The sequence below is a fragment of the Urocampus carinirostris genome, chromosome 1, assembly GCF_059441175.1.
Source record: "Urocampus carinirostris isolate Australia breed hairy pipefish chromosome 1, RoL_Ucar_1.0, whole genome shotgun sequence".
In the NCBI taxonomy this organism is placed as follows: domain Eukaryota; kingdom Metazoa; phylum Chordata; class Actinopteri; order Syngnathiformes; family Syngnathidae; genus Urocampus; species Urocampus carinirostris.
Window position 1 is genome coordinate 52,109,851 of NC_142349.1, and position 25,528 is coordinate 52,135,378.

The 25,528-nt window shown below is 42.3% G+C and overlaps 1 protein-coding gene and 1 pseudogene across 1 annotated transcript; one reads left to right on the plus strand and one right to left on the minus strand.

Moving 5' to 3' along the window:
- Window positions 1–14,982, minus strand: col1a1a (collagen, type I, alpha 1a). Its single transcript, XM_088344837.1, has 49 exons — window positions 14,720–14,982; window positions 13,173–13,364; window positions 12,691–12,716; window positions 12,193–12,228; window positions 11,289–11,381; window positions 10,559–10,624; window positions 10,421–10,465; window positions 10,190–10,243; window positions 10,064–10,117; window positions 9,932–9,985; window positions 9,802–9,855; window positions 9,672–9,725; window positions 8,708–8,752; window positions 8,561–8,614; window positions 8,429–8,473; window positions 8,286–8,339; window positions 7,310–7,408; window positions 7,017–7,061; window positions 6,833–6,931; window positions 6,663–6,716; window positions 6,459–6,566; window positions 6,144–6,197; window positions 5,931–6,029; window positions 5,790–5,843; window positions 5,616–5,714; window positions 5,482–5,535; window positions 5,356–5,409; window positions 5,167–5,274; window positions 5,028–5,072; window positions 4,835–4,933; window positions 4,634–4,741; window positions 4,387–4,548; window positions 4,162–4,215; window positions 3,963–4,070; window positions 3,818–3,871; window positions 3,671–3,724; window positions 3,405–3,566; window positions 3,215–3,322; window positions 2,998–3,105; window positions 2,856–2,909; window positions 2,540–2,647; window positions 2,371–2,424; window positions 2,184–2,291; window positions 2,047–2,100; window positions 1,862–1,969; window positions 1,493–1,772; window positions 1,141–1,331; window positions 815–1,057; window positions 1–700 (listed from the first exon to the last, which is right to left on the minus strand). Exons 1-49 carry the CDS (start codon window positions 14,799–14,801, stop codon window positions 554–556), a joined length of 4,344 nt encoding a protein of 1,447 aa, XP_088200963.1. The 5' UTR covers window positions 14,802–14,982; the 3' UTR covers window positions 1–553.
- Window positions 14,983–17,563: 2,581 nt separating this feature from the next.
- Window positions 17,564–17,734, plus strand: LOC148375110 (U2 spliceosomal RNA; annotated as a pseudogene).
- Window positions 17,735–25,528: the final 7,794 nt, after the last annotated feature.

The following is a 25,528-nucleotide window of genomic DNA, read 5'->3' on the forward strand; positions in this document are numbered from 1 at the left end:
TCAGTTTCACCGTTTATTCATCAACACCTGAATCGTGGTACAAATCAATCGGGTTCTGTCTGTCGGGACGGTCCTTTCATTCCTCTCACCGCAGGGCGGGTGTATAAAAATACAAAAGTCACCTGTGTGTTTCTGTAAACTCCAGAGAGTCCTGGATTGGCTTGGTTGAAGAGGGGGAAGTCAATTTTCTTACACTTTACAGGAGCATATATTATTTTCTTGTTGCCAGTGAAAATCTTCTCTATGGGATCCTTGGTGTTGTTGATGGTAAAAACAAAACAAAAAAAGAGTCAGAAACAAAAAAGTAGTGGTCCCAATCGCGACGATGCGAGCATGGCCGCATCACTGCCATCTTTGTTGAAGTGCAGGTTAAAGGCATTGATGACCATTAGAACAATGGTCGTATACGATCGCAGGATGAGGAGAAAAAGGGGGCCAGATCAGAAAAGTGTTTTGGTGGCTTTTCTTTTTTTTTTTTAAAGAGGGATGGTTGCTAGAAAAAAACACTCACGCACTCACGCACCACAACATTTTCAAGTCCAGATTTCTCTTTTTACAAGAAACAGACAGGTCCAACTTCAAGGCCAAACTCTTGGTCTGGAGCACCAACATCCATAGGAGCGATGTCAATGATGGGCAGGCGAGATGTTTTCGATGTCTTGTACTCAATGATTGTCTTGCCCCATGTACCGGTGTGTGCCTGCGAGGAGACAGAAGGATTGAACCAAATCAATATCACTACGGCAATAGTCAATGTTTTAATCACCAAGTTGGGTAGGGAAGCGGAGCTTCAGATTTAAGCAAATGTACTCACCGTGCAGCCATCCTCGAGGACACTGTAGGTGAAGCGGCTGTTGCCCTCAGCTCTGATCTCAATTTCGTTGGAGCCCTGGAGGATCAGAGCCTTCTTCAGGTTGCCAGTGGCAGCATCCATGTAGGAGATGCTGTTCTTGCAGTGGTATGTGATGTTCTGGGAAGCCTCAGTTGACATGAGACGCAAGAAGGTCATCTGGATGTTGACATCTTCTGCCAGAGAGCCCTCGCTTCCGTACTCGAACTTTGGATAAATCAGAGCCTCTAGTATGTTAGATAATGAAACTAAAGAGGACAAAAAGGCCTTGTTGGATTCATTGTGTGTACCTGGAAGCCCTCGTTCATTGCCTCGCCGAACCAGACGTGCTTCTTCTCCTTGATGTTCTTGCTGACATACCAGTTCTTCTTGGCAACCTCGGGCTGAGTTGGAGACACGCAAGTCTCTCCAGTCTCCATGTTGCAGTAGACCTGGATGGCATCCTGATTGCAGCCCTGGTCAGGGTCAATCCAGTACATGCCTGAAGATGAAGGGTACATTATGTCAGATTTCTAGTTTATTTCTGTTTTAAAAAAATACACCAAAGTGTTACCCAGTTACATTTGATCTTAGCTATTAGGCCAGATGTTCAGTCCACTACAATCACATTACTTGTTATAATACTCCGTGACAGTGACTCACCGCTCTTCCAGTCTGGGTGGCACATCTTCAGGTCGCGGCAAGTTCTGGCAGGGTTCTTGCGAGTGCCATCGGGGCTACGGATCTGCTCAATCTGCTGGCTGAGTGTCTTCAGAGTGCTGTCAACCTCCAGGTCACGGTCACGCAGAACATTGGCATCATCAGCGCGGTACATACGGAAGGGATCGGGACCCTTCTCTTGGGGCTGGGCAATGAAACCGAGGTCAAATCCACCACCATGGGCACCTGGGGATCCAGGAGGTCCAGGAGGTCCGGGAGGACCCTGAAGAGAAAAACGAAGGGGGAAAAGGTTGTGTTTACATGCCTTTCGTTGCAGTAAAGAGTTGATCGATAAATCACGATGAGACTCACAGCAGGTCCCATCTCTCCAGTGCGTCCACGAGGTCCAGAAGGTCCAGCGGGACCGGGAAGTCCAGTCATACCATCCTTACCAGAAGAACCGGCAGGACCAGCAGCTCCCTGTGGAAAATGATTAAAAAATAAATTCCTTGAAAGAAAAAAGTGGAATGCAAAACTACTTTAGTAAAAGAACTCACTCTAGGTCCAGCAGGTCCGGCAACACCAGCGGGTCCAGGCTCTCCAACATGACCCTGTTGGAAGTGCAAAGAAAATAGTATTAAGATCAAACAATGTAGTTTCCCACCCTTCATAAAAGTTGTGTTGAGAAACATACAGCAGGTCCAGGAGCGCCCTGCATGCCAGTGAATCCTCTGTGTCCCTTCATGCCTCTCTCACCAGCCTCACCAGACTCTCCCTTATCTCCACGAAGTCCAACGGCTCCCTATGAAGAGATAAGATAATTGAGGTGCATTCCTGGTCCATTGTAGGGGTCTCTTGCTGATGGTCATAATTTCACTCACAGCGGGGCCACGAGGTCCAGCAGGGCCAGAAGGACCAGCAGGGCCAGCAGCTCCCTGAAATAAACCAACACGATTTATTTAAATTCAGTAATATTTTCCACCACAACAATATACATTGCCCATGAAGAAAATAAAGGACAAAGACGAAACAAAAACACATTTCACTTACAGTCTCTCCACGGTCGCCAGTCTTTCCAGCAGGTCCGACGGGTCCAGGGGCACCAGGGGGTCCGGGAGCTCCAGGAGCTCCAGCGGGGCCAGACTCTCCACGGTCTCCCTGAATTATTTGACAATGTTATTTATCTCAGCTACAGACTCTCGATGACCTGCAACATTTATTAATATACAATAGAAAGTAAAATTCGCTTTTAAAGTCCTTTATTGCAGTTTAATAGCGTGCTTCGATTTTTAGACGGCTAGGAATGGCTTAGCGATTGAGAGCAATCCAAAAAGGTGAAAAATCATCCAATGTCCAGTGAGCTCACCTTGGGTCCAGCAGCTCCATCACGGCCAGCAGATCCCTCATTACCAGGAGCTCCCTTAAACAGAAACACAAAACAGTCAATTGTGATACAAACTGTCAGAAGACAAACACAGAAGGTTGAGAGAAAGGCTTCCTTTCCGTACCTCACGTCCGGTCTCACCAGAGGGTCCAGCCAGTCCAGGGGGTCCTGAGGGTCCAGGAGGTCCACGCTCACCAGCGGGGCCAGCATGTCCCTGCTTTCCAGGCTCTCCCTGTAGGTTATGCAACCATTGTGTGTTCATATGCAATAGCCTAAATTACGTTGCTCACTTGAATGATGAATCCTGGATCATTCCAGGACTAAGTAAAGTTTGATCTTACAGTAGGTCCAGGCAGACCGGGGAAACCTCTCTCTCCTCTCATTCCAGATAGACCAACGATACCACGCTGTCCACTGATACCCTGAGGTCCAGGAATACCAGCACTACCCTGCAAAGGATTGAAAGAGGGGTCAGAGTTCAGTCAAATCTTTTTGTGCAGCCAGATTAATGGTAACGTGAAAACAACTTACAGGAGCACCATCAGCACCAGGGCTACCCTTCTCACCAGAAGGTCCAGGGGCTCCAGCAGCTCCAACCTCACCAGGGCGACCAGCAGGTCCGGTGTCACCACGGTTTCCTTTGGGTCCTTCCTTTCCACCGGGTCCAGAAGGCCCAGGAGGTCCAGCAACGCCCTGTTCGAAACAAGAATATCATTCAATTATCCTTTACATTCTGTGAATTCTTCATGCCGTATTGTATGTTGTAAGTATTGTGCCAAGATGCCCTATCAACTTACAGCGGGGCCAGGAGGTCCAACTCTGCCAGCAGCACCAGGGAAGCCAGTAGCACCCTGATAAGAAGAAGCGGGGTTCATTTGAAGACTGAACGTATATCTAAATACAATAGACAAGGGTGAAGATTAGAATAAGAAACAGAAACTTACAGGAGGTCCAGCAGCTCCGCGGGCTCCCTTGGGGCCAGTGTTTCCAACAGGACCCTAACACATGGTACATGGTGGTCAGGATGCAAAAGCTAATAACAATGGGCAAATACTCGAATCATTATTGATGATATTTCAAATTACGAACCTGGGGTCCAGCACCACCAGTAGGTCCAGAAGGACCGGGAGGACCAGCATCACCCTTGGCACCATTGTTACCAGTCTCTCCCTTGGCACCAACAAGACCATCTGCACCCTGAATAGTGGCGATGATAATAAAGGTCAGAATTGAGGAGCGGAATAACAGCATGTCTCTGTAGGTGAATTCAAAGCATTTATGAACTTACAGGAGGTCCAGCAAATCCGGCAGGTCCAGGGGGTCCAGACTCTCCACGCTCACCCTATAGAAGAAGAGGAGAAGGTTGTAGAATTTAAGAATAAATAGATGACCAATACATTTTGACTGCCCTTTGGAAGAATAAAGTATTATTATCATTAGCATTAGCATAAATAAAAAGTTCAATAGGAAGGTATGGTTAGAGTCTAGACTTTTTCATTAGAGGGATACTTACAGGGGCTCCACGGGCTCCAGCAGGTCCAACGGGTCCAGCAGGGCCACTCTCTCCCTTGTCTCCTGTGGCTCCAGCAGGTCCAGGAAGTCCAATAGGACCACCCATACCACGAGGTCCATCTTTGCCAGGTGCTCCATCAGTGCCCTTGGCTCCTTGTTCACCCTGAAAAAGATAACATATTGGTGAATGAGATTCCAACAGAATTAAAACTTACTGTAGGACAAAACTGATGAGTGTGACAACTCACTCTATCTCCTCTCAGTCCTGGAAGACCGGCGGCACCACGCTCACCGGGCATTCCCTGGAGTCCAGGTGGGCCCTGAGCTCCGGGGGCACCAGGTGCTCCAGAATCTCCCTGAAATTGAGTTGAATCAAATTAGAAATGCTTGATAGAATAACTGACAATTACAGTGGAGACAGAAAGGACTTGCAATTTAGCCAAGATTACCTTAGCGCCCTCGTTTCCAGCAGATCCAGGAGATCCACGGGCACCAGCAGGTCCGATGGCACCTGGGGCACCACGCTCACCAGGGAAACCTCTGTCACCCTGAATTCGACAGTTAATAAAAAGTTAAGCCTGGGTTGGCCATGGATAAATTCACAGTAGTGTGGACTATTTTCAAATGGTTATTATGACTTACTCTGGCACCAGCGGGTCCTGGGGCTCCAGCCTCTCCGGGAACACCCTAAATTACACATAGGGATGCGTATTGTTTATTTTTAAAAACAAAAAATATAATAAAATAAAGTGGTCAGAGTTCAAATAAATTATTTGTGCACCTGCTCTCCAGACTTGCCAGTCTCACCAACTGCACCTTGAGGTCCGGGAAGTCCCTGGAATCCTGGAGGTCCGGCAGGTCCTGCCTCTCCTCTCTCACCAGCAGGTCCCTGAGAAATACAAAGGGAAAATGTTTCAACCAACCAAGATTTAGCAGGTGGACTTGAAAATTGTTTTCATCAGCTACTTACGTTAGGTCCAGCTTGTCCCTGAGCACCAACCTCACCATCCTTTCCTGGGGCACCCTAAACAAACACAGATTTTAGGTGTGTAGCTATATATCGCAAAGACCAAAGAAAAATATCTAAAGAACTTACAACGGGGCCAGTAGGTCCCATCACTCCTCTCTCACCGGGCTTTCCAGAGTCACCCTAAAGACAAAGGGGACTTGATGATGCTGTAAATGGCTTCTTGAATGTTAAGGGACACCTTCCTGGGGCGAGTTACTTACAGCAGCTCCCTTGGGTCCGGGGAATCCCATAACACCAGGCTGGCCTCTGGCTCCAACAGCACCAGGAGGTCCGGGGCGACCATCTTGTCCAGGGGCACCCTGGTGATATTTTTTCATTAGCTTATTGTGCATTCATTGAAAAAAAAAAGATAAAGCATTAAGACGTGGGCTTACAGTAGCTCCCATCTTGCCATCAGGACCAGGGCTGCCAGGGCTGCCAGTCATGCCCTAAAAGTCATACAAAAATACTCAGAGGTGTATATTCCCAGCTAATAAACCTTGTCGCTTGATCAAATACCAGAAACAAAGTCCTACCTTAGCTCCGGGCAAACCAGCCTCACCAGTACGGCCGGGCTCACCAGTGGCACCTTTAGGTCCGGCTACACCAGGAGCACCACGCTCGCCAGTGGCACCCTAAGATTGCCAAAGGGGGGCGCAAATAATTTTAACTCAGAAACATGATCTAAATCTCATTAAAATAAAATCCGTTGGTAAAAGCAATCTTAGCTGTGTATGTGTTATACTCACTTTGGGTCCAGAAGCACCATCAGCACCAGGGAAACCACGGCCGCCAGTGGCACCCTGTAAAGAAAATCAACCAAAGGTTCCTGTCTTTAATTGAGTTTGCATTACCGACGATGCAATGTTGGGTAAAAATGAAATTAATTACTCCGCTAAATACCAATATAATTATTTTCACTTGAATAAAGAAAGTCTGCAATACTGTACTGTATAGTATTATTTGAGCTGTGTTTCTTTTGTACAGTCTCACATGACTCTGTGATTATATATAGATGGACATCAAATACACAAGCTGAATTTAAATTTCTCTATGTTGCTTACACGCTCGCCGGGAACTCCACGGCCTCCAACAGGACCGGGCTCTCCTCTGGCTCCTCTCTTGCCCTCCTCGCCGGAAGGTCCAGATGGTCCTTGAACTCCTGGGGCACCCTGTACGGTAAATAAGAGCATTTGAACTTGAACTTCTGCGTTATATGCTTGATTTGCATAAGTTTCTAAGGAATGCAAAAAAGTTGGGAAACTTACAGCCTCTCCCTTGGCACCAGGCTCTCCCTTGGATCCGGGGGCGCCAGCCTCACCCTATTACAGGGGAATTAGAAAACATTAGACAACAAAAAAAGTACCAAAAAATAATTGTTATCCTATTCCTCATATCGCCCACCAAAAGACAGCAGTTCATATATAATTTTACTCACAGTGTTACCCTTGGGTCCAGGGGCACCAGCAGCACCAGAAGGTCCTGGGGGTCCACGGGGTCCGGGGAAGCCGGGAGCTCCAGCAACTCCAGCAGCACCCTGCAGGGGGCAGCACATGCTTTATAATTAATACCTAAAGTCAGCCGGTAGATTTGGGTGCCTTAGCATTAAGTTGTTTACTTACAGGAAGACCCTTAGCTCCAGCAGCTCCATCAGCTCCGGGGTTACCCTGAATGGTTACAAACGCGGTTTTAGGAATATTTTTGGGGTTGAATTATGAAGAAAAATGATACTAGTAGGCTTTAAAACGTAATCAGCAATGCTAGAATAAGGAAACGTTTGCTAATATTTTAGCTCATTTGCAATGAATCCAAAATGCATGACATTTAGCTTTTTTCTTAACTGCATTGAAAAAAAATAACCATATCACAATATTAAAATGTTCTAAGTCCTTTTTAGTTGTCATGGTTTACTTACAGAGGCTCCGGCAGCGCCAGCTGGTCCAGGGTTACCAGGCTCACCACGGGCTCCAGCGGGGCCTTCGGGTCCACGGGCACCTTGAGCTCCAACCTCACCCTAAAAAGTGGGTGATGATTAACTTAAGACTGGAAATACAGAGAGATCCCATTTAAAAAGTAGGATATTTAAACATAATTCATAAAATGTTTAAATGGGAGCGAGTGCGCAAACTCAGAGCCATTAACAACATTTCCAAAGCTGATACAACCCCTAATTTCCGCCATTTAAATGTTGATACAGCACTGTGCATGAACGGTTAGCACGTTCGCCTCACATTTAGAAGTCCCGGGTTCAGTTATAGCTCCCTGTGCCTGTGTGGGATTCCTCTCCTTACAATCAAAAACATGCATTGCAGATATATTAGTGACTTAAAATTTGTTGTATGTGTAGATGTGCCTCATGATTAGCTGGCAACCAATTCCCTTTGCCCAATGTCGCCATCGGAACCTCCACAACCCTTTTGAGGATAAGCGGTGGTTTGGAAAATTGGGAAATAAATGAATAAATAAATACATCTTCACATGAGTGCTAATTGTTCTCAGCTTAGGGATGCTGCTGGAAAAGTGAATTTCCCTTCGGGGATGAATAAAGTATCTATCTATCTATCTATCTATCTATCTAATGGTTGCATAATGAGATCAAAAATATAAATGGCTGTATTGCTAAATGGAATTGTATATAGTATTTGAGATTGACTATGTTTTTTCTTCTATAAGTCAAGTCAAGTCACATTTATTTATATAGCCCTAATCACAAAAATATCTCTAAGGACTGCACAGGATTACAATTACACAATTACCTGATCTTAAACCAACAAGTCCTTCATCGTTCAATGTAAAACCCCAAAAGAACACGCAAAACTCACATTTTCCCAAATACAGCAAAAAAAAACTATCCCAAGAGAGCAAAATAAGATAAAAGTGTAGAGTTTTACCTTGGCTCCAGGGCCACCAGGGAAACCAGGAGGACCAGCGGGGCCAGTGGGACCCTAAAAAAATACAGAAAAATACAATTGAATGTATTAAAAAAAAGGTGTAAAGCAGACAGTCAAGATCGTTCTTAAACATGGAAACTTACGGCAGGTCCGGCAGCACCAGCGGCACCATCGTTACCACGAGCACCCTGCGGCACAAAAAATGATCAAGTTTGACTCTTATTTTTGATCAACTGCCTAAAAGATGGAGTTAAACAAAATGTGCGAGGACTCACAGCAGCTCCAGCAGGGCCAGCACGACCTCTCTCGCCAGGCAGACCGCGGGGTCCCTGGAAATTAAGAACATTAGGAATCAATCCAAAAAATTGGCTCATCTGAGATCGAATTCAAGATGTCATTTGGGGGGGCTTGCTGTTGCTCACCATAGCACCGGGAGTTCCGTTCTCACCAGCAGCTCCAGTCTCTCCCTGGATACAAATATAGGGTGCTTAGAGAGTGTTCGTTTCATGATCATCTAATTGCTATGATGTTGTATATAAACCATTTGCTACTTATTGTCAGTTTTGGAACGGTTTGAATGGAATTGGTAAACAAAGACACAAATAAACTAAATACATTTGAGTTTCGTAACACACTTCAGGAGGTTTCACAGCTGCATTGTCGACAATTCCAGATCAAAATACAACATATGACATCCCTACTGATGACATCTTTGCACTTTTACACTTGATTTCTGTGAACTGGAATCCTTTTGCTGGGGTTCCAACCGTTTTCAAGCTGAGAGCTACATTTTGTCACTAGTGCAAAGGGCACCCAGTTTGATACGCACCTTTGACAAACAACTCATTGTGTAATTACTATGTTGTTACTATGTTATTGCCAGGTTAATTATTGGAACTTAGGTTAAATAGACTCAATCAACAGCAAAAAAAAAAATGATTTTACTGGAATGTCACAATGACCAAGCACTGGTGAGTTATGGTCTGCAGGGACCTCAGCTGTCTTTAGGGGGCCCTGGTGCCTGCGGGCACAATGTTAAACATCTCTGCTTTGTTGTGATGTAGTCAACATATCTTGTTTCTTTTAAGTCGATTTAGATTAAGTTGAAAGCAACAAAATCATACTGCGTACCACTGGATTAAATGTAAGTCATTTACTGTTTCACTTTAGCCTTTTTTAATTTAACTTTCACAAATATGACCTATATAAAAGGCAACAAATCCAAATGTGTAATTTTGGATGGATTGAAATGTATATCTTTAAAATCATCTGTTGATGGGGACAGGCCTACTTTAACTTTCACATGCAAAATAGAGCTAAGGCAATATTATGACGTACGTATCTTCCACTGTAGCGTTAGTCGTCATCAATCAAATGCTTCTTTACCTTGGGTCCAGCAGGGCCACTATCTCCCTTGGCACCATCCAGACCGCTGAATCCCTAAGGAAAACCAAAACGCATGCTGGTGAGACTCTTGGCTGTATTTAGCACAAACTGTGGCGGATTTTGTACTCACTCTGTGTCCCTTGATGCCGGGAAGTCCTGGAGTTCCAGGGAAGCCGCGGGCACCCTATGGCATGGATAAAGGACTGTGAGTTTTGGGTAAAACTTGTCTTTTGCGACGTGCCTCTGTATCAGGGACCTACCTGAGCGCCAGGGGGTCCACGCTCACCACCACGACCGGGTTTGCCAGATTCACCCTTGTGTTAGGAGAAAGACAAAGTTGAAGTGAGGCGCATTTAGGATGAGACCTTCTAGATGAGGTTAGGTCCACTTACATCCTCTCCGTTCTTGCCAGAGGGGCCAGCAGGTCCACGAGGTCCCATGGGGCCCTGCAGAGAATGACAATTTAGTCAAAATGGCATCAAGTCATGTTAGAGTTATTTTTTGTTATCAGCACTCACAGCTGGTCCAGGTTCTCCAGCCTCGCCTGGGGGTCCGGTGAATCCCTGAGGGCCCTGAATAAAGTATAAAGAATCACTGTTAGTGATCTCAACTCTATTATTTGTCTCCTATGTAGCTTGCTCCTGACAGGTGGGATGCTTGTTGCCTTATTAACTTTTTTTTTCATGTGTTTTGTTTCTAGGGGGAATTTATTCAATTTTTCGTTTAATCACAGTATGTTGTGTACTTACACTAGCACCAGGAGCTCCAGGGGCTCCACGGGGTCCCATTGGGCCCTGTTAAAGGGAAGCAGAGAAGTTAGAGCTTATTCGATCAAGAAAAAGTGGGAAATAATAATAAGCCTGTATTTGTTTTTGCTGAAGACTTGCCATGGGTCCAGGAATGGGTGCAACAGGAGACTTATCGTAGCCGCCAGACATCTGAGGGGAGAAGTTCTGCAAAAAAATATAACCAAATAAATAAACAATAATACACAATTAAAAAAGCATGGCTATATCAGATTAGCAACATACTTCGCATTTAAATGGGAAAATGACACAGATATTTTGATGGTATACTTCCCAGCAACCTTTTTATCCTTTGAGCTTTCATTTGTTGGTTAATACAAATCAAATCAATGTTTTACACCCAAATAAATACATTAGAAGGGTGTCAATTGACAGTATAAAGGTCCACAACAGTCATATCAGTTTCAACTTTGCATGATTACATAAACATAACAAGGCCAAAACTCAAAATGATCGCCAGATGTGCTTTCAGATGTCAATAAATTGGTAAACATTTCACAGTTCACTAGTTTAGACATTGAACTGGGTTAAAATAGCTTTAAAATGGAGGATTAGATAAACAAATATAATTGCCATTGCTAAGAACCATCCAACAACATAGAAGGGTGCGTATTACTTACTCCTATAATTATGTATCATTATGACAAGTATAAGACCAAAGTTAATAGGGAGAATTAGCGAATGTGTGCTTTCATAATGACTGTTATTCGGAAGTAAGACCCTCATGGCCTTCTTGGTTGTATTCGGTCAACCATCCCTCACAAAATACCAACAGCAAAATCCCAATAAAAAGAGAAAACTTTTGACGTACTCCACCGAGGCCGGGGGGTCCAGGGGGGCCGGGAGGTCCGGGCATACCGGGCTGGCCGGGGATTCCATCATTACCAGCGGGACCAACGGGACCCTGAAAGGGGAAAGAGGAAAAAAAAATAGGTTGAGATTTAGACCCAAAATAAAAACACTGTTCTTTACATTCAAGTCATCTCTGATTATAATAATCTGAATACATATTTGGATTGCATTTACAGAGATGGAAACAACAAAAAACTACAATAAATATTAGCAGCTCCAAAGAGAGACACCACATTAAAAAACCAGAAGCAGTGGTCATGTGATCAGAGAAACAGGATTTCGCAAAGAACTCTTAAAGAACAACTTTAAAATTCACAACTCATCTTTGTAAGTGAAAATACAGCTACTGAGTAAATAGTACCAAAACATTTAAAGTATGCAGTTACAAGCATCTAAACTACTTGGTCGATATATAAACTTTAATACACATTTCCAATCTTGGGTTTCAGCACCTAAAACCAAAGTACTTTCGAAAGCCTCTAATCACGACTGTGACAAACACAGAAAACATATCTAAACCAGTTGAAAGTACAATTTTCGATGCATCATCTGACTTTCATATTATCAAAATGATTGACTAGCTTGGTTTATGCTTTGTGTTTTTGTCTTCCAAACCCTCATGTAATTCTCAACTAAGTAATTCAATGACATTCAACCAATAGACTATTCGCATAAAAATGAAATACTATGACTCCACTTGAATTAAAACCAGCAAAACGCTCAACATGAATGGAACTTTATGGGATTTTCCTCTCAAACTTTTGAGTTTTCACAACAAAGTGCACACACACTTACAATTTCAAGATAAATACACTGGACACCAAAATGAGAGCTGATAGGAGTCTAAGAAAGTGTGCACTTACTCTGTCTCCCTTGGGTCCACGGTCTCCCTTGGGTCCCTTGAACAAAAATAAAAGGACCAAAAAATCAGTATTCTAGCAAAGGACATATTTGTTTCAACTGAAGAGGTGATTTCAAAATATCAAAATATGAATAACTCTTGTGTTTAAGGTTGAGTTAGAAGGGAATAAACCAGTTTTAAATTTAGAATAATACATGGTAATCATATTTTCAATAATTAACTTGAACAATCAATTAGTTTGTGTCCGTATTGTTTAAATATCTAAGTTATGTACCACTTAAAACAGAGGTGGACACTCAGGTCCCTGAGGGCTGTATGTGCTGGATGATTTTTGAGGTTTCTCTGCTCCAATACAGGCAATTCCAATCACCAGGATTGATAACAAGATTAAGAAGAGTAGAAAGAAAATAAGAAGTAAAACATGCAGCACATACGGCCCTCGAGGACCTGAGTGCCCACCTTTGACCTAAAATGATATAGGTATTGAAAATATATTTACCTCGACCTGAGATTGACCCTGGTAGCCTGCAGAGAGAGCAAGATAAACAAACATTTTTATTGGTTATGTTACAAAAACAACACAACTGTTTAAGGTTTTAACTGGTGGGGCATAGCAACAGCATATTTATTATTAATCATATGTAATGGTAGAGGTGGGCACTCTGGTCCTGGAGGGCAGCATGTCCTGCATGATTTTGGAAGTTTCAGTTCTTCAACTCAGGTGATTCCTTCTTACCAGGATCTTTAACAAGCTCCTGCCAGCTTGCTAATAAAATGATCATTTGCATCACCGGAGTTGAAGAAACTTTCAAAATCATGCTAAACACGCAGCTCTCCTGGGCCACAGTTTGCTGGTCTGTGTTGTGGATATTGTTCTGTGAAAATAAAATCTAAATGCACTAAAATTGTAATGAAATCCAATGTGTTTTATGTTTGTTTGCAGAAAATCTTAAGAAAGGACCATAAAGATATTTGGTGTACCGTCATCGGGGCAGATGGGGCAGCACTCGTCATGTGGAATGACGGGATTGGGGCAGTCGGTTGTGTCCTCGCAGATGACCTCATCGCACATTACTGTGCCGCTGTCGCAAACACAGATCTGGCATGGCTCGGGTTTCCATACGTCTCGGTCCTGAAACACTTGTCCGTCGAGGGTGCAGCTCCCGCCCGTGCCTGCCGAGGGCGACAGTGAGCCGAAACAGGTCAGGCAGATGCCCTTCGCGTTTAAATGAATAAAAATACTGCAGCAGCAAAATCGAAAATAAATCGGATATCATCGAGTAGTTATGGTAAGAACAAGGAATAGTTTGCAAGGCGTATTTAGATATTCGGGGTAGCAATTACGGACCCAATTAGAAGGGGAAGCAGCTTGATCAACAGGAAAGGGAGGAATTGTACCAAAAAGTTCCAGTTCATTAATTAAAGACAAACTTTAAAAAACCTCACATGTAGTCCATCATTTTTTTAAAAGCTTTGGTTCTTCACCACACATGCAGAATTCTAAGCATGAAAACGATATAAATGGCATCTGAAATACCTAAATGCTGAGCTCAGAGCGGCTATCGCTTGGCAACAGCTTCTAGAATCGCTTTGCATGTGTTTGCAATTAGAACACCACATTGACACACGCAAAAAGAAAAAAAGAGTACCGGAAAAAAAGAGAGAGGGGAGGGGGTGAAAAGTGGCCTTCCAGATGTGTTTGCCAAGTACAAAGAAAAAACCACTAGGTGGCGGTGTAAGTTTGACATCTGTTTCTGTCCCTTGAGGACTCATATCGTCTGGAAAATTAGATTTTGCTCGAATATTAAAATCGAGCAAACGATTCAGAAAAGATGATCAGTTATTAAGTTTGTACTTTTTTTTTAGCGAAAACCTAATTTGTTTCAATGCATAGTACACAATGAGACAAAATATACAACGCAAACAACACTGGGCTTGCTCATCTCCCCACTCCCTCTCTAGTTTTCCAACTGAAGTAGCTTTGTCACTCATCTGGCAGGGCCTCAGCAAGTGTCTATCTAAAACTTCCCAGATTGTACCTTTTTTTTAATTTACTTTTAACTAAACACTGCCACCGTTGCTTTTTAAACGAATGCAAGCCTTCAATTTGAAACTGTTTATGGAAAATTGCAGTTTGAACTGAATTAACTAAATTAGGTCTATTTTGGCTAGCCATGCTTTTGTATTATATTGGCATCCTGTTCCTGGAGGAAAACCTGCAGCGACTTGCTTTGCATGCATCGGGGTGGGAATGGGGGAGGGGAGACCAATGTGAGAGGAGAGAAGAGGGGGGCCTCCTTATGATGACCAGCGCATGACGCAAATCCCATCCTTCTATCTATTTATCTAGTGGAGACATTGAATTGATCAAAGATGTGTTATCTAACGCGCATGCTTCCTTCTTCCCTGTTTAGGTCTGATCAGCCATGTCCACATGAAGAAGAAAATATCCACGTTGCGAAATGAAAGGGGGGAAAAAAGTCTGGTTGAGAAACTCCATAAAGCAGTGATGAGATGATGAGACTTACGGTCGTCCTCGCCCTGTGCTCTCACCAGAAGCACCGCTGCGCTGAGCAGCAGCGCCAGCCGCAAATCCACAAAGCTGAACATATCTAGATGCCTCTAGACATGTAGACTCTTTGAGGCAAGAGAGGAAAAAAGTTGGGGGGTGTCTTCTCTTTCTGCTACACTCCACTCATACACGGGTGTTTGGGGCAGGGTCCGCTTGTTCCACAGTCCTCCTGACCCCAGCAGAAAACTCCCTACTGCCTACAATAACTTTCCACCAGGGTTTTTATATGGACGTCTCAACTGGGAGGCGCTGGGACTGCAGCGACTGGGACGCACCCTGATTACCCTTTTGCTGGAGCTCACGTTTAGGGAAGACAAGAATGGACCCCTCCCTCAAAGGAAGGGAAAAACAGATGAAAAGAAAGGGGAAAAAATAAGGTCCCTCCTTCTATAACTCCACAGAAAGTGGGTTGGAGTTTGGTTGAGGAAAAGGGGGGTGAAGAGAAAGAAACCTGATCCTGAAGAGCATCGCTTCGTTGGAGGAAGATCTGCTCCTCCAGTGTTGGGAGCCACAGGTTTCTTCCAGACATGATTTCTAATCCTTTTTACTTTGGTTATGTCGTTTCAAGGTTACATTGCACTTCTGCTTTACTTCACAAGAATTTGGGGTTCATGCAAAACCCTTTAGAACGGCAGTATCAGTTTCATATCAAGACATTGGCCTGCAAGCCGGTAACTTATTGACTGCTTTACGTTTGTCATTTGTTCCCCACTAGATACACTCTCTGTATACATTGCTTTTTGATTCCACCACTAGAGCTTTTACAGTGCCAACCGTTTCTTTGTTTTTCCAAAAGTTTACAAGCTGTTTGTTGGATGTAAACCAACCTTTCTTGCAATCACAATGAAGTATCTGTATAAATCAGAGTCTTGATACAGCATTAAATACTTTTTATTGCATTTGTGCTCCTTAAAGCTTGAATAAAAATCAAATATTTCCTTCTAACCTAGAGTTATGATAATACGCAACCCCTTGAAGTAGCAGCATTAAGAATTCCTCCTCCAGAACTACCTTTTGCAAGTATAATATTGTTGCTTACCATTCTATCAACATTTCCATGGTGGCTAACGTTTGTCACCTCTTTCCTGTGCTGTATATTTCTTCCATTTTGACCTTATATTAGTCTTTTGAACACTTTATTTAAAAAACCCACTCACTATCTTACCACATTGAGTGTTTGTCACTTATGCTAAGCAGTAAAAGATTGTAGTAGGGACAGACAACTGCCCATACATTTTCACTTCAAAATGTGACTTGTTTCATTGAATTCCTACATACAAATGTACATATAGATCACTGACACAACTCCCACTATATTCCCTCACAAAGCTACTATGCATTGGAAACTACAAAAGCACTTTTCTACAAATATCTGCACAATATGATGCCTCTGCCAGCATGGGGATGAATAGTAACAGCCCCTTCAGTTGCCTGCCCCTCCATCTTCAAAGGTAATGCTCAGGTGTGCTTCAACAAAGCAGTAGCCCGCCATTAGGTTGGAGCAAATGAGCTGATGGGAGCAAGCCTTCATTGGAGCCGGCGGCAGCAGCACAACAGCAGACACGTTGCACAGTCTCAAGCAGGCCAAGTCACTCCTCTTCTCTTGCTTTCTCTGCCCCCCTCTCTCTCTTATGCTTCACACAGTACTGATACTTCCATATTATCCATGTGTCGGTCGGTTCTTTTTTTCTGGGAGGAAGATGGAATGCGATCTGGATTTCCAGAGGAACGAAAGCAGAAAAAAACGAATAAGAAAGAGAGCAAAGTGCCACCTCATCGTTCCCTGATTCGACCTTGAGTATAGCTAACACAAAGCTAGAAGATGGTTCCCACACAATTGTACAGCACAAAATCATAGTTACAGTACCAACATCATGCAAAATAACTATAACGCACATTATGCACATTGAAGTAAAAATGAGTTACAGAAGCATGTTTGGTCCACGTCTGACTGATGTCATCATCAGCCACATTTTTGCGGGGAATTAAAAAAAAATAATGCTTCATAATATTTATCATCAATATTGTGACATTTTACCAAAGCAAGTATACACTATGTAAAATATTTATTGAAGTTGAATTGTCTTTATTGTTATTCATATCAACATGGTGAAATACTAAAAGTATAGGATTAGACATAGACCTCCAGGGTAAACATATAATAAAGAATTTAAAGAGATAAATAAGATCAAAGATTGTCAGGATAAATAGGCAAAAACATTTTTATAAAATAAGGACTAATAACAGGAGTGCAATCGACAGAATAGTGCATCCTTACAATAGTGCAAAAATAAGTATTGCAGCAACAAATACTCCTGAATAAGTCAAATTGAATTTTGAACAGTTCATAATAGTCAAAATAACAACGAAACTGAATAAATAATTGTCAAAATAATATATAAACTGTGATCCTATGCAATCTCCTTTGCAAGTGTTCAATATTAAAAACAAAAATTTTAATAAATAGTTATATACTCATCATTAATAAAGAGTTATATGAATGTGTTACAGTGAAATGTAACCAAAAGGAATGATGGGGTGTTATTTCGCTGAGTGTTGGTCTCACTGATTTCTGTAAAGAACGTTCCTTGACAAATCGCTTCAACTTATACTTGCCACACGCAATATGGCGACGGTGGTGATGGACTCTAGCTTGAACCCCTGTATAGTGTGTATTGTAATGCCCCAATTTAATAACAAAGTTACAGGCGGTATAAACATTCACACAAGAGCTACTGTTGGTCGCAACTCTCATCGTTCTTTGTAGTTCTGGTTTTTTGTACTCTCTATGAAGTTGTGTGTCGCTTCTTGGCCTTTTGGCTAAAATCAAAACCCATCATGTGTCGGCATGTGATGGTTATTGTGCAATTGATCTTTGATTTTTGCAATCCGGAGATGGATTAAGAGCTTGCCCTGTCCACTCCACGCATCGGCCCGGTATTGCAGTACCTCCGGGAACGGTGCATTCGCAATGATCGCAGCAAGGCTTTAGGGCTAGGACCTTAGCTTGGCCTTTTGGCTGAGAGTAAGTGTCCCGGCTCCTAGGCCTTGTTGCGTATTATGAACTGACCGATAACGGATAATGGATAATGAATAACGAAGATAGAACAATAACCCTTCAAAACCCCAAACCCCCGTTCGTGTGCACACACATCAAAGCACAAAGCTTCAAAGCACAAAAAATCTGCATCTGTCGCTTCCCCCTTCCCTCACGTCATGTCCTATCTTAAAGGGTCCCTGTGTGAACACAAACAGCAATTACAAAAGTAACAGACATTACAATATAAGAGAACTGTTGTCAGTGGTAGTTTTACTTTAGCATTTTGTTTGATAACAAAACCTATGGGATTTAGGCTAGCAGTTACTTGATAATGTCTTCAGTATAAATTGAACCCACTGGCTGCATGCAATAAAAGCTCTTGCCATTGATTAGTGTTCGTCCAATTAGTCATATAACTTTTGCCATGTTGCATAATAATTCCAATGGTCTAGCCAGACAGGCCAGATCAGTGGTCACCAACATTTATTAAGCTGATAACTACTTTTGCTTTACCATTTGGCTTGCATAGATAGCAGTTTGATATGTATTTGTGAAATAATATGTTATCATGTTGGGCAGCACGGCAGTGCTTGGCTAGCGTGTGTGCGGCACAGTCTGAGGTCATGTGATCAAACCTTCTTATGTGGAGTTTGCATGTTCTCCCTGTACTGTTTCTTCCGGGCACTCCCGTTTCCTTCTACATTCCAAAAACATGCATGTCAGATTAATTGGCCGTTCCAAATTGTCCCTCGGTGTGAATGAGCGAGTGAGTTGTCCATCCTTGTGTGTCTGTCTGGCAACCAGTTCAGGGTGTCCCCTGCCCACTGACCAAAAATAGCAGGGATGGGCTCCAGCACCCCTGTGACCCTACTGAGGATAAGCAGTGCGGGTAGTGGATAGTTCAATGGATGTATGGATGTTATCATGTTATCACTTTGTTTTTATTTTGGTTTTATCAAGTTGTAATTATTAAAAGTAGGGATAAAATGGGCACCATGTTGGTAACTCTTGGTCCAAAGGAATGCAGTCGTCTTTTTAGTCCGTTGAATGTTTGTGGAATTCATGGAGAGCAAATGCAAACTTGTGGTTGGTGAGAAGAACATGCGAAACGTGTGGCTAAAACTTTTACCAAGTCGTGAAGTTTACTTTACTCCACTCAAACTCCCTTTGACACCAAGATGTCAACATGAGAGCTCAGTGTTGCCTGCTGTAGTGGGCTGATGTTTGTTATCAGGCACTTTTAGAATAAAGAATTGTGCACATGCCTTTATTCTAATCTAAAATCAGAATTATAATGGATTTGCATTTTTATTATAGTTAGGTGAATGGGGATTACGTTTTTTAATTCATTAGGAGGGTTTTTTTCTAGATTAGATTTGTTAGTTGTTGTTCGTTTTAGGTGATTTTTATGCTGGAAGTTAAACATTTCTTAAGATACATCCACCATCCATCCATCCATCCATCCATCCATCCATCCATCCATCCATCCAGGAGTCCATCCAGGAGTCCATCCATCCAAGAGTCCATCCATCCAGGAGTACACCCATCCAGGAGTCCATCCATCCAGGGGTCCATCCATCCATTTATCAGGAGTCCATCCAGGAGTCCATCCATCCAGGAGTCCGTCCATCCAGGAGTCCATCCATCCAGGAGTCCATCCATCCAGGAGTCCATCCATCCAGGAGTCCAAGAGTCCATCCATCCAGGAGTCCATCCATCCAGGAGTCCATTCATCCAGGAGTCCAGGAGTCCAGGAGTCCAGGAGTCCAGGAGTCTAGGAGTCCAGGAGTCCAGGAGTCCAGGAGTCCAAGAGTCCAGGAGTCCATCCAGGAGTCCATCCATCCATCCATCCATCCATCCATCCATCCATCCATCCAGGATTCCATCCATCCAGGAGTCCATCCATCCATGAGTCCATCCATCCATTCATTTTTCCATCCATCCATCCATCCATCCATCCATCCATCCATCCATCCATCCATCCATCCATCCATCCATCCATCCATCCATCCATCCATCCATCCATCCATCTAGGAGTCCATCCATCCATCCATCCATCCATCCATCCATCCATCCATCCATCCATCCATCCATCCATCCATCCATCCATCCATCCATCCATCCATCCATCCATCCATCCATCCATCCATCCATCCATCCATCCAGGAGTCCATCCATCCAGGAGTCCATCCAGGAGTCCATCCATTCATCCATCCATCCAGGAGTCCATCCATCATCCATCCATCCAGGAGCCCATCCATCCATCCAAGAGTCCATCCAGGAGTCCATTCTAAAGGTAGAATTTTCAGCAATAAAGGTGGGAGGATCAATCAAAATACCGTGATTCCTCGCTTTTCGCGGTTGATGGGACCAGAACCAACCACAAAAAGTGAAAATTCACAAAGCAGTGTCACACCTTTGTAAAAGCCTTCAAAAAGTTAAACCTACCTTGAGATGACGTCATTACTGACTGCGAGTAAACCACTGTAACAAAAGAATTATAGATTTACAAATAATAACATACAACGAATAATAACAGTTGAATGATTGATTTAGTTTTCATTATACAAAAGTAAAACGAAATTGGAGGGCTTCCCCTTTAAGTGTGAGAAAACAATTTAGCTTCACGCCAACACCGGTGTCCTCGAAAGGAGACAGACTTCTACAATGATTAAAGTAAGACTGTCAAATAAGTAGTGGTTTTCCACGAGTTGTGGCTCCAAGTCATTTGTTTCTTGGCTAATGGACCTGGCATTGGCAAGATACAAGGTCTGCAGCAGTGGGAGAGTTGTTAGCCTGGTCATTAGCAGAAGGCCAGATTGGCAACACCGATCTTGCCTTCTCCAAGACACCGCCCGAGTCGCTTCTGGTACCCGATAATAATCCCCAGAAGCACCTGCTAGTGATGACAATTTCATTACGCTCTTCTGATTTTCCTTACAGTCAGATTTAATTGATGATTCTTTTTTGTTTTTAATGTAACGAGCTGCTACAAGCTTACGGTCGCTATGCTTCCCAAGTTTTTGTACAGAGGCAGCGCCCGCTCGCTGTTTGATTGACAGCCTATACTAGCCAATCACAGGCGCGCACATCTAGCACCCTCCTTAATCTGTCCCCGCTTAACACAATGGACTGCACAACACAATGATATTAATGACAACAAAGACAAAATCACTTCATATAAAAGTCTATAGAAAAATTGAGCATACTTCATACCTTTTAAATGATCAAATTGTGTTTGACTTTATCTGCATACTGCTTTAATTTAAAAAAGAGTAGTAAAAAGTATTTTAAGTGTCTTGGTTACATTGCTATACAGTATTTGTATATTTGTTACATCGCAGCTTTTTCGGGTTTGACTCGCTTGACTTTTGTTCTGAATCTGTTTATTGGTAGGATTATTTTGTTTTTTTATAGTGTTAAAGGATTTTGACATTGTATTAGTCACACTATTTGCCCTTCCTGACCTTTTTTATCTCGAAATATTGTGCAACAGAAGATATTGTATTTGTCATATTGGAATTGTTGTATTTTTATTTTGGTTACATTGCTTCCCTTATGGTTTAGGCGGCATTAGCTCAGGCGGTAGAGCGCTCGTCAAGCGGTTGCAGGTTCCATTCCCGGCTCCTCGGTGTTATATGTCGAAGTGTCCTTGGGCAAGACACTGAATCCCTAATGCCTCCAATAAGCAGGTAGGCGCCTTGCTTGGCTGACTCCCTATTGCAGGGGTCGGGAACCTTTTTGACTCAAAGAGCCATAAAAGCAAAAAATATTAATTTTATTTTGGGAAAGAGCCACACCATATATTATGAGACAAATTTACTAAATTGCTAAACCGGCGCCCCAGACAAAAGCTTAGTCTTCAGCACATTTATTTTTGATGATTTGATCAAAATTATGAAAAGAGAATAATGCCAGAGCCCCTGTCCCAAATTCAACAAACAGACCACTTTAAACTTGTCTCTTTCTTGCAATTACTCAAGATCGGTTAAACTCCTTTTGACCCTTTTTTTCATACATATTGGTTTCAAAACCAGATGCAAGCATTTATTTTGTAAAAACGTCACAACATTCTGAGAATAGGGAGCCTGATGTGCTTACCTTTGGCGAGAGATGGGAGGGAATGCTTGTACTTTTTGCATAGCTCCACCCATCCCTCCCACTCACCCAATCAAATGACTAAGTTCTCTTCCGGTGTTTTGGCGTATTTACAGTTCTGTGGATTCATCATAAAGTATCTGAACACTGAACACAGATTATATAGTGAACTTTTAAATAAAGGATTCTTTAGCGTCGTACAGCCAAAACGAGTTTTTTTTCCCCCCTTTTTTGTGTGACACCTTGACTGTAAATTGTAGTGAAAAACGTGCCCTATATATACTGCGAAGTGTTGCTTTTGCATTTAGCTTTGTTTGGCTTTACGTGTACCTGAATAGGATTGACAACTCCGTTTTTGAACAAGATGGAGAAATTTTGCATGCAATCAAATTGGTCTCTGAGCCACAGATACTCATAGAAAGAGCCATATATGGCCCGCGAGCCATAGGTTCCCGACCCCTGCCCTATTGGTTTGTGAGTTTGTGTGTGAATGGTTAAGTGTGAAGCACATTGTAAAGTGCTTTAGGAGGTATTCATTGACTTGAAAAGCGCTATAGAAATGCAGACCATTTGCATTTAGTTTGACTCTCGTGACTTTTGTTGTAAAACAGTTGTAATAGAAACATTTATACATTTCGTTTATACTGTAAAAGTTGCTATTGTAGTCATTTGATAAAAGCCTTTTTGTTAGATTATTCTCGTTTTGCCCATTAAGGCTCTAATCCGATTCATCTCGGTCACTGGTAGCGAAGAACAACGTTATGGTAGATGGTATTCTACTTAGTCTGTCTTGCTGTGAGTATGTACTTACAGTATATGTTGTTTCTGTAATGTTTATTATCGCTTAATAAGGGGAATTGCAATTATTCATATGCAGAACAATTGCCTGAAATTGACAGATATGCATAAGTGTAGTGAAAATCTAATTCATTATTATTATTCTTTAAGAGTTGTCAAGGAGGAACTCAATTTCACTGTCGTTGAGTGAAACTTTTAAACCTCAAAAATAAAATTTGGTTGGATTTGTTTAGTTTTACTTAACTGCTGAACTCTAAGAAGACAAGCTACGGCCATAATTTTGATTTTGGCTCCAGGTATTTTGAAGCTCTGTCCTTTTACTCCTTGATAACTGGTCTTAATGGAGAAGTGGAGTTTCAGGGTTGGTCTCTAGAATTTGCTGACAGCAAACTCAATAATTTTCTAACTGGCTTAATGGCAGATACTTTTAGGGTTTGAGGAAACTCATTTAAACAAAGTGAGCAGATGACTATTTTACAAAAAAGTTGTCTATACAACTTAAAATGGCTTGAACACCATCACACTGACAATCCTCACTCTGACGGTTTCTCCAACAGCAACACTCTGTGGTCGATGGACACAGACTGCTTGGGTGGGGCCAGTCAGTATAATCACCGACCTTGTTAGTTCCAACATAAGCCCAATGCTTTAACAGGCGTATCTAAGTTCACATACTGTGTTTATCCATTAAAAAAAGGAATGACTTCGCACTACTTAGTGATATGAGATCTAGTATCGCCCTCTTTGTTTAGCCAACCTGGACCGTTTAACATGTGTCAGGAACCTATGGCTCGCGAGCCATATATGCTCTTTTAGTACATATGGCTCGAGGATAAAATATAACTCATGCAAATCTCAGCTATTCCGTACCAATTGTAATGAGCGTGGAGTCGGGTCTAGTCCGTGCATAGCTGAGGCAATGCTAATAGTGTGGTTTTGTCCAGTATATAAAAATCCTATTGCCCAGTTTACAGTCAAGGTGTCACACCAACAGACCCTGTTTAGTTGTATGTCGCAAAGGAATCCTGATAAATGGACGCTCATGAAACAATTTAGGTTCACTGTTGGAACACTTTATGCTGAAAACCCACAAAAAACTGTAAACAGCCAGAAACCCCAGCCAAGCGCACAGAGCAATTTGATCGGGTAAGCGGTAGGGGTTGGTGAGGCTTTACACACAGCACACCTCTCTCTGCCCGGCGCTGTCTGCACTGAAGGTAAGTGCGTGACTATTCTCGTTTGCAAGATTTTGAGACATTTTTACAAAACAACTCTGTTGGCACCAATTTTGAAACCATTATTTATGAAAATAATTAAGTTCAAAATGAGCCTCAAGGATCTTAAGTAATTGCAGGAGTGAGAAAAATTGAAGTGTATATATTTTTATATGGGACACAGGCTCTGTCAATATTCTTATTTCATAGATTTTATCAAATAATCCAACATCACACAGTGATATTGATGCGCTGAAAAATTAGATTTTGTCTGGACAGCGGATTTGGCGATCTTGGTGAAATTTGTCTTGAAATAATATGATATGGCTCTCTCTCTTAAAAAAAATAAAAAATCAAAATATTTTGTTATTATGGATCTTTGGGTCAAATATGTTCCCTGCCCCTGGTCTAAAACCTTCCATAGACATCAGTAAACTATGTAATCAAGGTGTGTGAACTTTTTATTGTGGTGTATTTTATTTCAGAAGAAAAACATGACTGCTTAGTGGCAAATCTGTGAAAGTGTCCTCAAACATCCACTTTGTATTGGAAACACAGAGACTGCTCACAAATACTTTGTTTACATGCAGGCAATAGCCTTTTGAAAACCGGAATATTGCTGGTATTCATTGCTTACAAGCCCCGAATTCAAAGATACATGTGACATAAATACTCCTTGTCGTAAATAAGTGCTTGCAAAACATGGAGCTAAAACCATTTTATCTGTCTTCATCACAATTATTCCTAGAGTTTCAGCAAGAAAACCAGTTTGTCATCCATCTCTTCACTTAGTTGTGAATGGAGTATTTACTTTTTATATTTGATTACTGTTCAAAACATATGTACAGTGAATCCTAGTTTATCGTGGGGCATATCTTCCAAAAAGTACCTGTGTTTGGCAAAAAGCGCCTAGTAGAAACTGTTTTTTTATTATTATACAATAAAATATTCCAATCTGGGCAGCACGGCGGCGCAGTGGTTAGCGCGTGTGCGGCACAGTTCTGAGGTCATGAGATTAAACCTTCCTGTGTGGATTTTGCATGTTCTCCCCATTAGGGTGGTCCTTATTTTTCGACTTTTAAAATTTCATGCTCTGACCCCTTGAATATGTTCCAATATATACAAAACGTAATTAGGCAAAGTTTCATCAAAATCAAAGGATATTTAGAGGTCGCTCAAGGCCTCTGAAATTTTGGTATGAAAAATAAGGATTTTTCGCACATTATATCAGACCTAGTGTACAAAGTTACTTGTAACTTTTCTTGTGTTACAATTATAAGCAATGGACTGAAATTGGATGTTCTAAAACGCCGTACACATAGGGTTAAGATTTCCGTTTTTTCTCGAAAATTGCCAAAATTTTACCATTTTGGGAAATTTCAAAGTCGTTGAGCTACCTCTAAATATTATCCAAATTGTTCAAAATTGCACACAGTGTGTTTTTATCGATATAAGAACATATGCGGGGGGTCAGAGCCCAATATTTCAAAAAAAAAAATTTCGACCCCCATTAAGGACCACCCTACTCCCCATGCCTGCGTGGGCTTTCTCCAGGCACTCCGGTTTTCTCCCACATTCCAAAAACATGCATGATAGGCTAATTGGCCGGCCCAAA